We start from the raw sequence: 15,231 nt of genomic DNA, 5'->3' as shown, positions 1-15,231 counted from the left end.
GCTGTGCCTATCGCGTTTGTGAAGCTACAGACTGAGGCTTTTAAAGAACTCTTTAACAAATTGCTATACATTTCAAAAGAAATGACTACTAAATACACATTACAAATTTTTCAAAGCCATAAATTATCTGCAGAACACAAACATAAAATCTGCCAAGAATACAAAATTTAAAATTACCACTGTAAACAAAAAAACAAACTCAAGTAATCTACTGAAATAGTATGCTTCTTTTATGACTAGGTGTGAATAGAGTTAGAGGACTAGTACTGCTTTATAATAGAGCGCCAGAAGGAAAAGACAAAAGTAACTGCTTTAACAGTCAACAACTTTGAAGAAAAGACTGCCAAAACGCTGAATAGGTGTCACTTAAATATTTAATATATAAATGCCTCTTACCTGAAGAAATATTAATGATCTCCTTTACAATAGCATTCTGTGCTTCCTCATACTCCTCTTTGCTTTTCATGTATTCTTCATTGTAGGAGCTTAGCTTGCTGCCAAAGCAAACAAAAACACAAATGATTAGCTAACACTTTTTAAATACAGTCTTCCAGCCTTTAGCTGCTATGACTACCATATGCAACTCTTTTAAAAAAATTTAGATTGAAATGTGTGGCTCGGATTAAAAAAAAACAAAAAATGTGCTTATTTGTTTCCTTCATGACAACATTGCACTAGTCCTTTTAACAGCATTATTTTCATACTCATTGTCAATTTAAGCCATGCTACACTTCAAGACATGCTGCAAAGAGAAAATTCAAATGTAACAAATTTCTTTTAGCTTCAGCAGGAGCATGTGAAATAGTTAAGTACTGTCACACACGTGCGCATGGGAGGCAGCTAAAGGGCTTGAGGGATGGCAGTTCTGAGACATACCGGGAGGTGGCAGAGTGCACTGACTCTTTTTCTCTCTTGCCTGCAGACCGTTCCCGGGAGATTCCACCTGGCTCTCGTGACATCATTTCCGGGACCGAGCCAATGGAAGGGGACCTGAATGGCTCCGACCCCCCTGACGTCATGTCCGGGCTCGGTCCAATGGAGAACGAACACATCCCTGATCCTTATGACCTCACTTCCTGTCTTCCCCTTTAAAACCCTGCCCTCTTTCCTAATTCCTCAGTCTGGTTTTGGACTCGTTTGTATGCACTTCAGCGCGATTATTATTCACTTCAGCTTTGCAGCCAAGGATTTCGAGATTATACGGGTGGCTGCCCCAAACCTTTATCAGAGTATGTCTGATTCTTTTACATCTGGAGTAGTCGGCAGGATGGAGACGTCCTGGACGAGAAGGGGACAGGACCTGCAACATATCCAGGTGGGAGCGTACTGGGACCGAGTTTCCAGGCGGGGAGGGTGTCCCGTGGTTCGGGGTGACCCGGTGCAGGCTCTGCCTCCGGCAGACTCTATTAGGCAACCTAGGAGGGCTGGGGAGTATGCGGGAGGGGCTCACAGAATTGGGCTGCTTCGGAAGCGGGAGGCCGGGAGGGCTGTTTGTGCTCTCTCGGGGGAGAGTGCCCGTCTCCCTGTAAAGCCAGAGCCCCGAATTCCACCTGGGGGTGCCCCAGACCGGCAGGTGAGTAGAGTGAAAGCCTGGCGGTTTGACCCAGAGAGGCCAACCCCTCAACAGGCCTTGAGCCTATGGACGAAGGTAGGGCTGTGGCTACGGCCACATGAAAGTACGCCCTACCACATGCTTGAACAGGTGGCTTGCTACCTGTTGTTAAATTCACTACCCCAGCGCTTCACCCAGCCGGTTTGGGGTAAAGATTTCATAAATATGGCGGAGCTCATTGAGCTCGTAGAACAACAAAGGGGGGCCTCCCGACCTGGGAGAGCTGAGCCGCCCCTGGGCCGACCTCGACCGGAGTACGTCCCAAACCCTAGCCTCCCTCTGTACAACCCAGAGCTTGCACCGATGTCCCCGGCGCCGCGGGCGCACGAACAGTTTGGGAATAAGGTGGGATGCAGGTGGAGGGGGAGGAGGGGTTGGTGTGCTCTGTCAAACCCGTTGACGGTCCCGCATACAGACAGGCTGATCGTTAACGGGTATAAAACATCTGTGTTGTTAGATACCGGCAGCAACATATCCATTGTTGCCCGCCGTTTTGTGCTACCACAACAGTGGGTAAAACATAAGACTGGTATAACCTGTGTCCACGGAGACATCCGCTGGTACAGGACCGTCATTTGTGTCATCAGCTACGGAGGTTCAGTTCGTAAGTTAACCATGGCTGTCCATCCTGGGCCTCCCCACCCGGTGATACTAGGGCCGGACTGGTCTGAAATAAACAGCGGTGAGTCACATACCACTCCTGGGGATAACTTGGGCCTAGTTATAGACGGGGATGAGTCGTCTCAATCTGCCTCCACGCCGTGTAATCAGCCGGCAGAGAGAGATGAAGCAGTCGGCCTGAGTGATGTGGCTACTCCCGGGCCGTCGCGTGCCAATACGTCATCCACCAGGGCCGCGGCGGAGCGGGAGGACACCACGCCCCTTGAGGTCGGCACCGACCCTCTCTCCCTTTTAAGGTTTCAATTTAGAGAGACACCGGCTTCCTTTAAAAGGGAGCAGTGGAGTGACGACTCCCTGAAACATGCAAAAAATGCAGTAGTCCTTGTTAACGGCCAACGCACCAACCAGTCCATGCCACAGGGTCCTCACTTTGTGTTGGAAAATGACCTTATATATCGGGTAGCATTGCATGATGGGCAGGAGAGAAAGCAACTGCTAATCCCACGGACCTACCGGCGGCAGGTCTGTGAGTTAGCACACGCCCATCTCCTAGGTGGCCACTTGGGCACCGAAAAAACCCTGGAGCGGATTAAACTCCGTTTTTACTGGCCGGGAGTCAATGAGGAGGTTCGTCGCTTTTGCACTTCCTGTCCGGAGTGTCAACTGCGACAAATTCCAAGAAGGGACCGTGCTCCTCTCATTCCCATTCCCCTGATTGATGTTCCCTTCCAGAGAATTGGGGTCGATATAGTCGGACCTCTAGAGCCCTCAGCCCGAGGACACAAGTACATCCTAGTCCTCGTGGACTATGCTACGAAATACCCCGAAGCTGTTCCCTTGCGCTCAGCTACTTCTAAAGCAATCGCACGGGAGTTACTAGGGGTCTTTTCGCGCGTAGGTATCCCCAAGGAAGTCTTGACAGACCAGGGGACACCTTTCACCTCGGAGACGTTCAAGGAGACTGCCAAGTTACTGAGAATAAAGCATTTAAAGACCGCGGTGTACCATCCTCAAACCGACGGTTTAGTCGAGAGGTTTAATCAGACTCTCAAACAGATGCTACGTAAGGTGGTCAGCGAGGATGGACGGAACTGGGATCAGCTCCTCCCCCTCGTCCTTTTTGCCTATCGGGAAGTCCCTCAAGCCTCCACGGGGTTCTCCCCTTTTGAATTACTGTATGGGCGACAACCCCGGGGCATATTGGATATTTTAAAAGAAGGATGGGAAGAAGAGGCTCTTCCCTCGCCAAACATATTAGAGTATATCGCGCAGTTACGCGATAGATTTGGAAAGATACGGCCCCTCCTTAAAAGTCACGTGGAAGAGGCTCAGACAGCACAGGCCCGTTATTATAACCGTGGCATGTCACTCCGGGAGTTCCGCCCGGGGGATCGAGTCATGGTCCTAGTGCCTACCTCTCACTCGAAGTTGCTCGCCCATTGGCAAGGCCCCTATGAAGTTAAGGAGAGGAAGGGACTGGTCGACTATTTGGTGAGTCAGCCGAATCGTCGGCCAAAGGAGCGGGTTTATCATGTGAATCTGCTGAAACCATGGAAGGACAGGGATCCCGATCCCTCCTCCGGCCAGCCCCGCTCGCTCTTCGCTCACAGCCCCAGCCTTAACTTCGGGGTGGACTTGAGTCCCCGACAACGGCTGGAGCTGGATGCAGTTATCCGGGCTGTTCAGGAGGTAGTCAGTGAACACACCGGACGGACCTCTCTGGTTGAGCATAATATTGTGACAGAGCCCGGGGTTGTTGTCCGAGAACGCCCGTATCGTCTTCCCGAGGCAAAAAGGGCTGAAGTGGAGCTTGAAATCAAGCGCATGCTGGAACTAGGAGTAATTGAGGAAAGTTATAGTCCCTGGTCCAGTCCCATTGTGCTCGTCGGTAAGCCGGACGGGAGTTGGAGGTTTTGCAATGACTTCTGCCGGCTTAATCAAGTCTCCCAATTTGATGCCTATCCAATGCCACGAGTGGATGATCTCCTCGAGAGACTTGGGCAGGCTCGATATTTGACCACGCTTGACATGACGAAAGGGTACTGGCAGGTTCCTTTAACGGCCTCCGCGAAGGAAAAAACGGCGTTTAGTACCCCTAGCGGACACTGGCAGTATCGTGTCCTTCCATTTGGGTTACACGGGGCCCCTGCAACCTTCCAGCGTCTGGTGGACAAAGTGCTCCGACCTCATAACTCATACAGTGCTGCCTACCTGGATGACGTGGTCATCCATTCCGGCACATGGAAGGAACACCTACAGCAGGTCCAAGCGGTATTGCGGACACTCGGTGAGGCCGGGCTCAGGATTAATCCCAAGAAATGTTTCTTCGGATTAACCGAAGCCAAGTATTTAGGCTACCTGGTGGGTCGGGGTACCGTGAGGCCACAGTGCTCCAAAGTAGACGCCATTTTGAAATGTCCCCGTCCGCGAACCAAGTGGCAGGTCCAAGCCTTTCTCGGGTTAGCGGGGTACTACCGCCGGTTTGTACCTCGGTTCTCAGAGAGAGCGGCGCCCTTGACTGATTTAACAAGGAAGAGGGCCCCGAACATTGTGGTATGGACTGAGAAAACAGGCGCTGCATTTAGTGACTTGAAACAGGCCCTTACGTCTGCACCTATCTTGATGGCACCCAACTTTTCCTTGCCTTTCATTCTCCAGATGGACGCTTCGGACACAGGCTTGGGAGCACTGTTGAGCCAAAGCGTCGATGGTGTGGAACACCCCATCATGTACCTGAGCCGGAAACTGTTGGACCGGGAGACCAGGTATGCAGCGGTGGAAAGGGAAGCCTTGGCGATTAAGTGGGCAATAACTCAGCTGAGGTACTACCTGTTGGGCCGGGAGTTCACCCTTGTCACGGACCATGCACCCCTACAGTGGATGGCCCTGCACAAGGAGTCGAATCCGCGGGTCACCAGGTGGTTTCTTGACCTACAGCCGTACAAGTTTTTGCTCATTCATCGTCGTGGCTCTCTCCATGCCAACGCTGATGCTCTTTCCCGGGTTCACGACCTCTCGGTTAGGGTCGCCCGACCCGACGGGTCTGGGCTAAGGGGGGGGCCTTGTCACACGTGCGCATGGGAGGCAGCTAAAGGGCTTGAGGGATGGCAGTTCTGAGACATACCGGGAGGTGGCAGAGTGCACTGACTCTTTTTCTCTCTTGCCTGCAGACCGTTCCCGGGAGATTCCACCTGGCTCTCGTGACATCATTTCCGGGACCGAGCCAATGGAAGGGGACCTGAATGGCTCCGACCCCCCTGACGTCATGTCCGGGCTCGGTCCAATGGAGAACGAACACATCCCTGATCCTTATGACCTCACTTCCTGTCTTCCCCTTTAAAACCCTGCCCTCTTTCCTAATTCCTCAGTCTGGTTTTGGACTCGTTTGTATGCACTTCAGTGCTATTATTATTCACTTCAGCTTTGCAGCCAAGGATTTCGAGATTATACGGGTGGCTGCCCCAAACCTTTATCAGAGTATGTCTGATTCTTTTACAGTACATAGAAATGTTCAAAATGAAAATACTACATTGCCAGTTTGGGTGTGGGTGTGTGCGTCTATTCTATCCTTCCACTCTTCTATTTGTACCCACTTAATTTAAATAACGGACTTCAAGCTGCAGTCTATACTGGTGGTATTAGGCACAAGGCAGGGTAGGCTAGCATTCAACTACCATCATTTACATGTGGCCAATCTGGGGATATATGGGAAGAAGATCAGAAGTACTGGAAGAGAAAGCCACAGTGTCAAGTTGAAAATGTAAAGGTTTTATATGGATAGTGAGTGCGATAGAATTTTAACCAATTCTCCTGAAGCTGTGATGTGCTAGTGATAACTATTTTGAACGTTCTATGGCGCTAAATACTGGGAAATAAGGGTAACTTTTGGACCAGTCTGGCTGATGTTGAGCTGGTACTGCCAAACACATGCACAGATTCATTCATCTCTTTTAAGGCAAATTGACAAAAATCAATTTCATTTTGCATGGATTAACTGAAAACCTAATGTGGGAATTTGGATGCACAATAGTGTTATGTTAATATTTATATTAAGGAAAATGAACAAATTAAGGCATGATCACATATTATATGAAAGCACTGAGGTAGTGTTTATGTACTACTCACAGATGAAAACTCTCACTTATCAGGATAAACTTTACTGTCGCTACACACCAGTAGTTGACAATTAGCTATAAAAAACAATTTTGATTGCTAGCAGCATATACTATGTCACTCACTGTGATCACTCTGTGCACTAATTTCACAACTGCAAGAGCAGTCAGACAGTTTATGAAGTGGTAGGTCTCTACAAAACATGAGGTCAGTCACTTGTTGCTCAATGAGCAAAATATTAGAAGCAGTAATTTACTTCTCTGCCTCTTTATGCATCTTTTGAGAGTATAGATAATTGAGATTATATATATATATATATATATAATTAGTCTTATGGGTAATCTAACATTAGCACACGCATATACAAACCACTTTGATTAAATTAAATTTTTATTGCCACTAGGGCTACAACTAATGATTATTTTGGTAGTCGACTAATCGTTCAATTTTTTCCCCCCGATTAGTCACAATTATTTCATGCCTGACTATTTTGATGCCTGCGACCTGTGGTTGCACATCCTGTTCTGGGCTCCAGTGCATGTCTTCCCTCATCTGCTCATGTCTGTCCACCTGTGAATGTCACCCTGATGTCTCTGCATTAACATGATTAAAATTAATAATAAGCAAATTAAAATAACCAGTGAAACATATGAATTTGAAAATAATCAGATGTTTTATATTAGTGTGACCATCACAATAAAAAAGAAATACATTAAACAATACAAACTAAAATGCACATAGTCTTTAAACAAAAAAAGTGCATTTAACTTAACCAAAAATGGCCACTGGTGTGTCTTAAAGTCGAAAAGTTTAAATAAAGCTTAAATACAAATAAAATAAAACAATAATGTACAGTTTATTAAAGATTCTGTGCATATATTCCTGATTGCAGTGCAGGAACGTGAGCATTTCGACATGCTCTGGGATGAGGCTGGCTCTCTTCTTTGAGACAATGTTCCCAGCTGCTGAGAAGAGACGCTCAGGGGGAGTAGAGGTAGCAGGAATACAAAAGAATGATTTTGCAGACCGAGAAAGATGTTTTAATCATCACACTCTGAAGGAAAAGTGTTGTAGTTTATCACATCATGTACCATATTATGCCAAAATATAAAAAATAACAGACTAAAATATATAACACGCTAATTACTGATATACTCCAAAACACAAGTTACCTAACGTTAGTTAGAGATGGTTTTCTATTCATATGAACTCAAATATTATACGAAAAAAGAAGAAAAAAAAAACTAGGACGGCTCAGCTACTCCTATGGACTCGTTTAACATAGCTCCAAACACATTAGCAAACATAACTGAAATCATATTCACTTAACCCTTAAACCGCCGCAACTGGTTAGAGTCGATTTCCAGTGCAATTTGGAAGCACGCCGAAGCTAAGTATATGCGGCGACGTACATTCATTGAACTCTGCAACTGGCTAAAGTTGTTTCTCAGTGCAATTTGCCACCATGCCGGAGCAGAGTATATTCAGTGATGTATATTCATTGAATGCTGCAAGCGTTCTGTAGTCGTATCTCAGTGCAATTTGCCAGCACAGAGGGGGCGAGTATATTCGGCGACGTACATTCATTGAACCCCGTAACTGGCTATATTTGCTTCACAGAGCAATTCGGCAGCACACCGAAGCTGATCAGTCAATGCCGTACATTCGTTGAGCAGCCAGCTCAGGAGCACTGCCAGCCCCGGCAGAACTGCAGCACCACTGTCTCTGGGATTGAGCCGCTGCACTAGACGAGCCTGCAATCAGTGTTTACCTCTGTGCGTTTGTGTGCAGCCAGTTCAATCGCAGTTGGCTCTGTGATTTATTGAATTTCACAAATGATTTCAGTTGCACCTTGAACATATAATAATAGATTGTTACAGTAGCTTTTTAAATAGTTTTTACAGTTCATTTGCAGTGTGTAAAATGATCAGTGTTGCAGTAATTGTGATGGTCTTTGCATGAAAAAAATACGCGTTCCATTAAAATTTCACATTTTCTTTGTGAATTGTGACGTTTACTTAAAATGTGCAGCTAAAAAGTATTTGGCATCCAGGGGTGCATTAACCCACAAGTATATGTCGGTTTAAGGGTTAACTATCATTGTCAACCTTGATATACACATTATACAGTAGTACAAACATCAACGTTAACACGTGACACTAACTTTACTCACTAAAACATACTTCGAGAGACGGCGGCATCACAGCTCCAAGATGCTTGCGTTTCTGATGCTCGTGCATCATGGAGGTGCTGCAGTGAAAACAAAGCTCTGCTTTGCATAATCTGCATTCAACTTTTTTTTCTTTTCCGGTTAAGTGCTTCCACACTTTAGAAAGTTTCTGTCTCAATTTTTTTCCCATCTCCTTCCCCCTCCTCTATCCGACTCGCCACTGCAACCACGTTTATTTTCCTCTACATTCTTCTTCGTTGGTAGGACTTTGTGCAGTCTTGAAAAACAATAACAAACGATATTGCCCCCAGACGTTCATGTAGTGCACTGCAGTCACAAAAACCAATGTGGTTATTTGTGAGAGGAGCCTCTATTGAAGGTTCTGTTTATGACGCGTCGACAATAAAAAATTTGAGTTGACGATTTTTTGTAGTCGACATCGTCGATTATGTCGACTAATCGTTGCAGCCCTAATTGCCACCCAAGCTATACTTTACAACAGAAGGAACTGTACTACTATTTGCATGACTAATACAAATGGGAGGAGAAAAAGTCACCAATACAGCATAAATTGACCATGTAAAACACTCTAAAGGATATACATTCTCACGCATGTACACTTTGAGATCACATTCCTGGCTCTGCTGAGGCAAGCGATACCACTCCAGAGTGAGAGGGGGTGCCGGCACTAACTGTATCTTCTCTTTTCACCTGTAGTTAGGAGAAGAACTCCAAGAAAGAACCCTAGTCCCACCCACAGCACCCAGAGCTGGCTCCACCCCTTCAACGCCAGATGTTATGAAAATGGGTTCCAGGAAAGTGGTGTTTCATTTCAACTACACCCTCAACGACGACTGAGCTCCTGCTGATGGAACCTTTTCCACCAGACAAGGCTGATAAGAGCCAACTTTCATTTGCGCCATATGTACTTTATCTGGTGTTTAATTTTTGTGTCAATTAAATAGGATCACTTTGCTTGTGCACCAATACTCTCCCTAGCTTCCTGCAGTCTATCCACCCAGTCAGAACACATAAAGCTAGACTAACACTTTCAATAAAATAATTTTTAAAAACGCTGCTTTTAGAATTTATCTACTACTTCAGGGAAAAAAAAATGATGAAGAAAACAAGTACCAAGTAGAGTCCACAACACTAAAGCCTTTTTCTCAGATGCATAAACATCTACTCACCTGTTAGTAAAGCGGACACCATTCTTTTGAATGTCCAACGTCGTGAATTTCTTATTGTTACGAAGGCTTTTCTCTTCCTTGCATGTCACTCGAAAATAATACCCAAGTTGTGAGTTTGACTCTAGTTTGACAGATTTACCTGCTTCCAGACCTAAGAGTATAAAACAAACAGAACTAATGAGAACCAAGAACCCAAAGAGGAAACATTCAGGTTTTTGCCAGTTACTTTTATTTCCAGTTAACCAAAAAAAAAAAAAATACAGTATAAATCAAGTCTTAAACAAACCTAACAAACAGATAAAACATAAAACATGATTTTCATCACCTAGCTCTCGGGCAGCACTGTTAAGTACAGACTGCATGCTTTTTTCCAAGTCATCCATCCTTTCTCTAAGCTCTGTCAGATTGGGGTCGAAGGATGGCTTGACCAGAAATTCATGGTGTTCTACCTAAAATTCAGGAGGCAAAAAATAAGGTAATAAAAGACACAACACAATAAGTGTAAGGTACTAACAATATATACAAAAAGACAAAGATCAAGAAGAAGAATTTTTACAAAAATAAAAATACATCAGACAAACAAAGAAATATCCGTCAATTACATCTGCCTTTTTCCACAAATATTTGTTCAAGCATAACATTTCTTGTTTTCAGCATATGAATAGTCTCATAATTATAAGAACAAGGAGCAAATTAGCTCAAATTGAACAAACATTCCCAAAATAAATTACTGCAATTACTTCAGAAACTGTTTTATGCAGTTCACCTTTTGAGATATCTCAAACACATTTTCAGATTAAAATAAACATCCAGACCAAGATATCTCAAATACATCTTAAAAAAAAGCTTCATATCAATTTTCAGATATCTACAATGCATTTCAAGAAACTGAACTGTGACTTTGTTGTATTCAAGGCCCTGTCCAAAATAATGTATTTTCATTTAAAAACCCCATACATCTATCTGTTTCCACCTTTTCTCCACACTACCCTGTTGTTTTCAATGCATGAAAATAAAGTATTTTAAAAACACTCTGCAGAGCCACATACTTCTGAAAACAGTGTCACATGCTTTGGTGTGAATGGATGTAAACTAGGTTTTCTGAAAACTAGAGTCTAGTCGCTCTCCGACTGGTTCATGATTATTTTGTGCACTCCCCTGACTGGATCCTGCTCATTACAATGAGTCATTCCCTGACTAGTCACCCTTCATGGAAGAAAAAAAAAAAAACATTTTCCAACACAGTGGGCATAAAATAGTTGCATTCCATGGGGCTGGCTGTGCTGCTTCCTTGCATCTAAATTGCTTTTGCAAAGCTTGAATGCTGCATACATGTGTGAAATGCAAAATTACTTATCAGTCATTACAATTTTATGATAAAACCTGTACCCGGTTTCTTAATAAGAAGTCAATTATTGCTGATGAAGCACGTATTACGTATTGCTTAAGTGACATTTTTCTGCTTTATTTTAATGGTCTCAATTCTTAAGGTTCCTCACCCTTAATTGTTTATTTCAGTCTTAAACCGCTGCAATCAGTGTTTTTAATGGCGCATTAATCTAATATATAATTCACTAAGTCCATGGCAAGCAAGACACACGCAAGACAGAGCCCCGCCCACCAACAATTCATTAAGCAGCTGACCATGGCACGCAAGACAGAGACCATGGGATACGCACGACAGAGCCCCACCTGCCAACTCTAACCCTCCTCCCGAGTCCACCCCAGCACGCAATACCTCACCAAACACCGCCTCACTCGCTTTCGTCTCTGCTACAGTCCACATGCATCTCTTAGCCACGTTGACTTCATTGTTCTTTTCGGTTCCGGCTGCTTCTCTATATATAATCCACCAAGTCGCCCAACCATGGGAAATGTACGCATGCAAGACAGAGCCCCGCCCGCCAACTCTAACCCTCCTCCCACGTCAAATTATGCTGCGTATGCTACTCCGCGGGTTGGCTAGTAAGCAATAAGATGCAAACGACAAAGAAGCCTGTAGTTCTCCAACTAACTTGTTTCCATTTACACCTGTGTGGATTCATCATGTGCTATTTAATAAAAAAAACACTTAAGAGAAAAATGTGACAGACTGAAAATGATATGTTTTAGGCTTCAAATCATTAGGATGATTTATTGCAAAGGAACAAAATCTATGCCAAGAACATTCCACAGCTGATTAACAAGTCTTAAAATTAAATAACATCTGAGACTGGCAAGGATTGGTATCTAATTAAGCAATTGGGTTGGAATGAAAACCTGCAGCCACTGCAGCATTTCAAGACCCTGATATAGACACACAAAACAAACTTATTATTTTATGAATGTATTTATGTATTTCCTCTATTGTTATTTGTGCTCAGATTGCTGTGGACTGTTTATAAATCAATCATCTTGCAAATGAAAATAGATTAAACACTTTATGTGTCACTTTAACATTTGGTTTGTTTTATTTATCACAACATAACCATCACCCATTCTGAAAACTGTAATCAATTAATTAATGTGACATGGGTTGGTAGTTTGCTCCAGCTCCTTAAAGAAAGCTGTGAACACGTTATCAGAGACCTGCCTGGCACGGATAGTTTTGAAAGCACACAGCGATTTGATTTCCACGGGGCTCTGAATATTTCACAACACAGTTGCTTCAAGGAGTCTGCCACTGAAGCACGCATGCTCAGTGTAGGCGATGGTTTACAGTCATATGCGTTTATTGGGCATTTCAGCATGGACAGGGATTTTTCCATAATTAATGCAAAAGCTCCAGTGTGAACAGAGAACTTTTGTTTAAAAACGCAGTGTTTAAATGGAAATGTGGCAGTGTGGACTAGCCTAAGACATCTCAAATTCATTTCAAGATATCTAAAAATAGAAAGGAGGTCCCATTGAAAACACATGCAATTTTAAATGAAGCAATCTGATATTTCTTGAATTGCACTTTGGCATTTCTCATAAAGCCTACAAAAATAATTTTCAAGATATCTTGAGTTACATTTGAGATACTATATCATTAAATGAATTTGAGCTATTTCAAAATGAGCTGGATATCATTTCAAGATATGCTGAAATCTAACTTAGCTATCTTAAAATGCATTATGAATCTTGAAACAGAAGAAGTATTCCCTTAGTAATTCATTTCAAGATATCTTTAATGCATTTCCATATAAACAAAAATGCATATAGAAGTACTCTCTCTCTAAATGCTAATTCTGCTTACCATTATCACATTGCTCAAATAAAGTGAGAGTGTATTTTGTGTGTGCTCATCTCTTAATTCTTTCTTCATTCAATTATTATTCTCATCATCAATTATCAATTATTTGGACACTTAATCATCCCCACAAAAGAACTACGCAGAAAGCTTTTTGTCAGTGATTTACATTGGTGATATGTAAAGTCAGTCACCAAAATACCGTTAAGAATTATATTTTTAGTTTCAAAATCAATTATTTTTTGAACACAGGGCAAAATCAAAGCTTAAAAGGACAAGTTCAATATTTTTCAAGTCAAAGGCATTTCTTCTCAGTCATGGTATATACAGTATGCCATGTGAAACTGCACTCTAAAGTAAACCACATTTTAAACATTAAAAAAAATAAAATAAATAAAACTATCCTTCTCCTGCATTTCATAATAGAGCTAATGAACTCTGAGATCCCATTATAAAAAAAAAAAAAGCCTTAAAACTTACTGTATACATCCATTTTTCAAGCCAAAAATATTACAGAGTATAGATCGGTGTCTTGAGATTACAAATTGCTAAACAGTGTATCAATGTTATTTTGCAAAAACAAACCACTGTTGTGAGATTATGCCACTTCAAAAGGAGATAAGCTGTGTGTTTCATGTCACCAACCACCCCATTTTCCTTCCTGTGCACGGAACTGTTTCAGCCCCAGGCAGACGGTCGAGAGAAGGTACTTGGCTCAGGGGGCCACATATTCAATTGTGAAAGCCATCAGCAAGCACTGTTATGGTCATTATTAAATATTGATGCCCAGACATGAAATTGCTATTCTTGTTCTGTAGATAACTAGACGATGACTGAAAAAGAGCACATGCCTACCCCAGTAAGCACTGGATACAAGGCAGGAACAATTCCTGGACTGGCTGCGAGTCCATAGAAGAGCAAGAACAGATAGACCAACACACACACAGACCATTTTAGCAATGGAAATACACCCAACCTGCAAGTGTTTGGACTGTGGGAGGAAACCAGAGCACCCAGGGCAAACATGCAAATTCCACACAGATGCAAACACCAGTCTTTTTTAACTACAAGACAGTAATGATACCACTGCACCACCTTGCCGTTCAATAATTACAGCAATGAAAGCTGCTGCAAGCAGACACATGGACAACAAACAAACTAAGAAAACAGTACTAAGAATCTGTAATAAAATAATTTCTAGTTTCTTTTCATCACAAGGATGCCTTATAAACATGTAAGGCATGTTTTCAAAACCTGAACATTTTCCACTTCAAAAACTGGATGTACTGTATTTAGTATGTTTTAAGATTTCTTCTTTCAGATTTGGACCTTGGTTACCCTATAGCCCCATTGTAAACTGCAAGAACACACAAGTTATTTTAAAACTTATCACTTTAGAACACTGTTTCAAGTGGCAAATATAAACTATGAATATGAATAAATAACCTTTACTTGAAAAATACTGAACTTATACTTGGTTTAAAATAGAAGTTGTGGAAATAAGAGAATAAAAATGCACTTTTAATAATAAATTGTACATTCTTTATATGGGCTGAGCTTGACAAATCCTCATAATATAATTACTAGCAGGAAAAATTTTATCCACATTATAAAGTGACAACCTATATAGGTGAAATTATTTTAAAAGATAAGGGCTCCATACACCATCAGAAAAGTATTATCAGCAACCTGAAAATGTCAGGCAGCCTTTGGTAGTTTAATAGGGCAGATCTAATAAGGCAGTAAACTGATCAGAATTAAGTTAACATACCAGAGAGATGACATTTTGTATTATTATTCTGCAGTGGACTCCCCCCCCCCCCCCCCAAAAAAAAAGCCTGCATTCAATTAACATTGTAATCTGAACAGCAAGTAGGCAGTGTAAAGTAGCCATTTACAACTAGTTATGCTCAAATATGTTTTTTGCTGATAAGTACCCAATTCCTTAGACTTTTTATCTCAGGAATAACATGCTGTATGTCTTTAAAAAAATCTATCTAATGCCAGCATTTTATTTTAAGCCTGTAATGCAAGTACCAGTGCAAAGAACTCTACACTTACATTATTTTACAAAATAAATATCCTTCATACTTAAGTAAAGGCAGGTTAATGTTGATATCTGAAACATAATGATATAATATGTTCTTGTTCATGAGGCTGAACTACAAGTCTGAAGATCCCATGAATTAAATGTAAAAGAAGACAGATGAGAAACTGCCTCTGAAAACTGATGAACACTTGAAAGTATCCTATTATATGTAGCATTGCAGCCCACTCAAATAATTATTATTTTTTTAAATTTTATTGATTTTAT

At 42.4% G+C, this 15,231-nt stretch overlaps 1 protein-coding gene across 1 annotated transcript in view; it reads right to left on the bottom strand.

Moving 5' to 3' along the window:
• The window catches only part of msh2 (mutS homolog 2 (E. coli)), an 86,774-nt gene that overhangs the window by 9,415 nt on the left and 62,128 nt on the right, over positions 1–15,231 (bottom strand). Inside the window, exons 9-11 of the mRNA XM_028820936.2 lie at positions 10,032–10,155; positions 9,707–9,857; positions 397–494 (exon numbers count right to left, since the gene is read on the bottom strand). Coding sequence (XP_028676769.1) covers positions 397–494; positions 9,707–9,857; positions 10,032–10,155 — 373 coding nt within the window. The remainder of the gene's footprint in view (positions 1–396; positions 495–9,706; positions 9,858–10,031; positions 10,156–15,231) is intronic.

This window comes from Erpetoichthys calabaricus, chromosome 15 (assembly GCF_900747795.2).
Source record: "Erpetoichthys calabaricus chromosome 15, fErpCal1.3, whole genome shotgun sequence".
NCBI lineage: Eukaryota > Metazoa > Chordata > Cladistia > Polypteriformes > Polypteridae > Erpetoichthys > Erpetoichthys calabaricus.
This window is presented reverse-complemented; position numbering and strand designations above follow the sequence as displayed.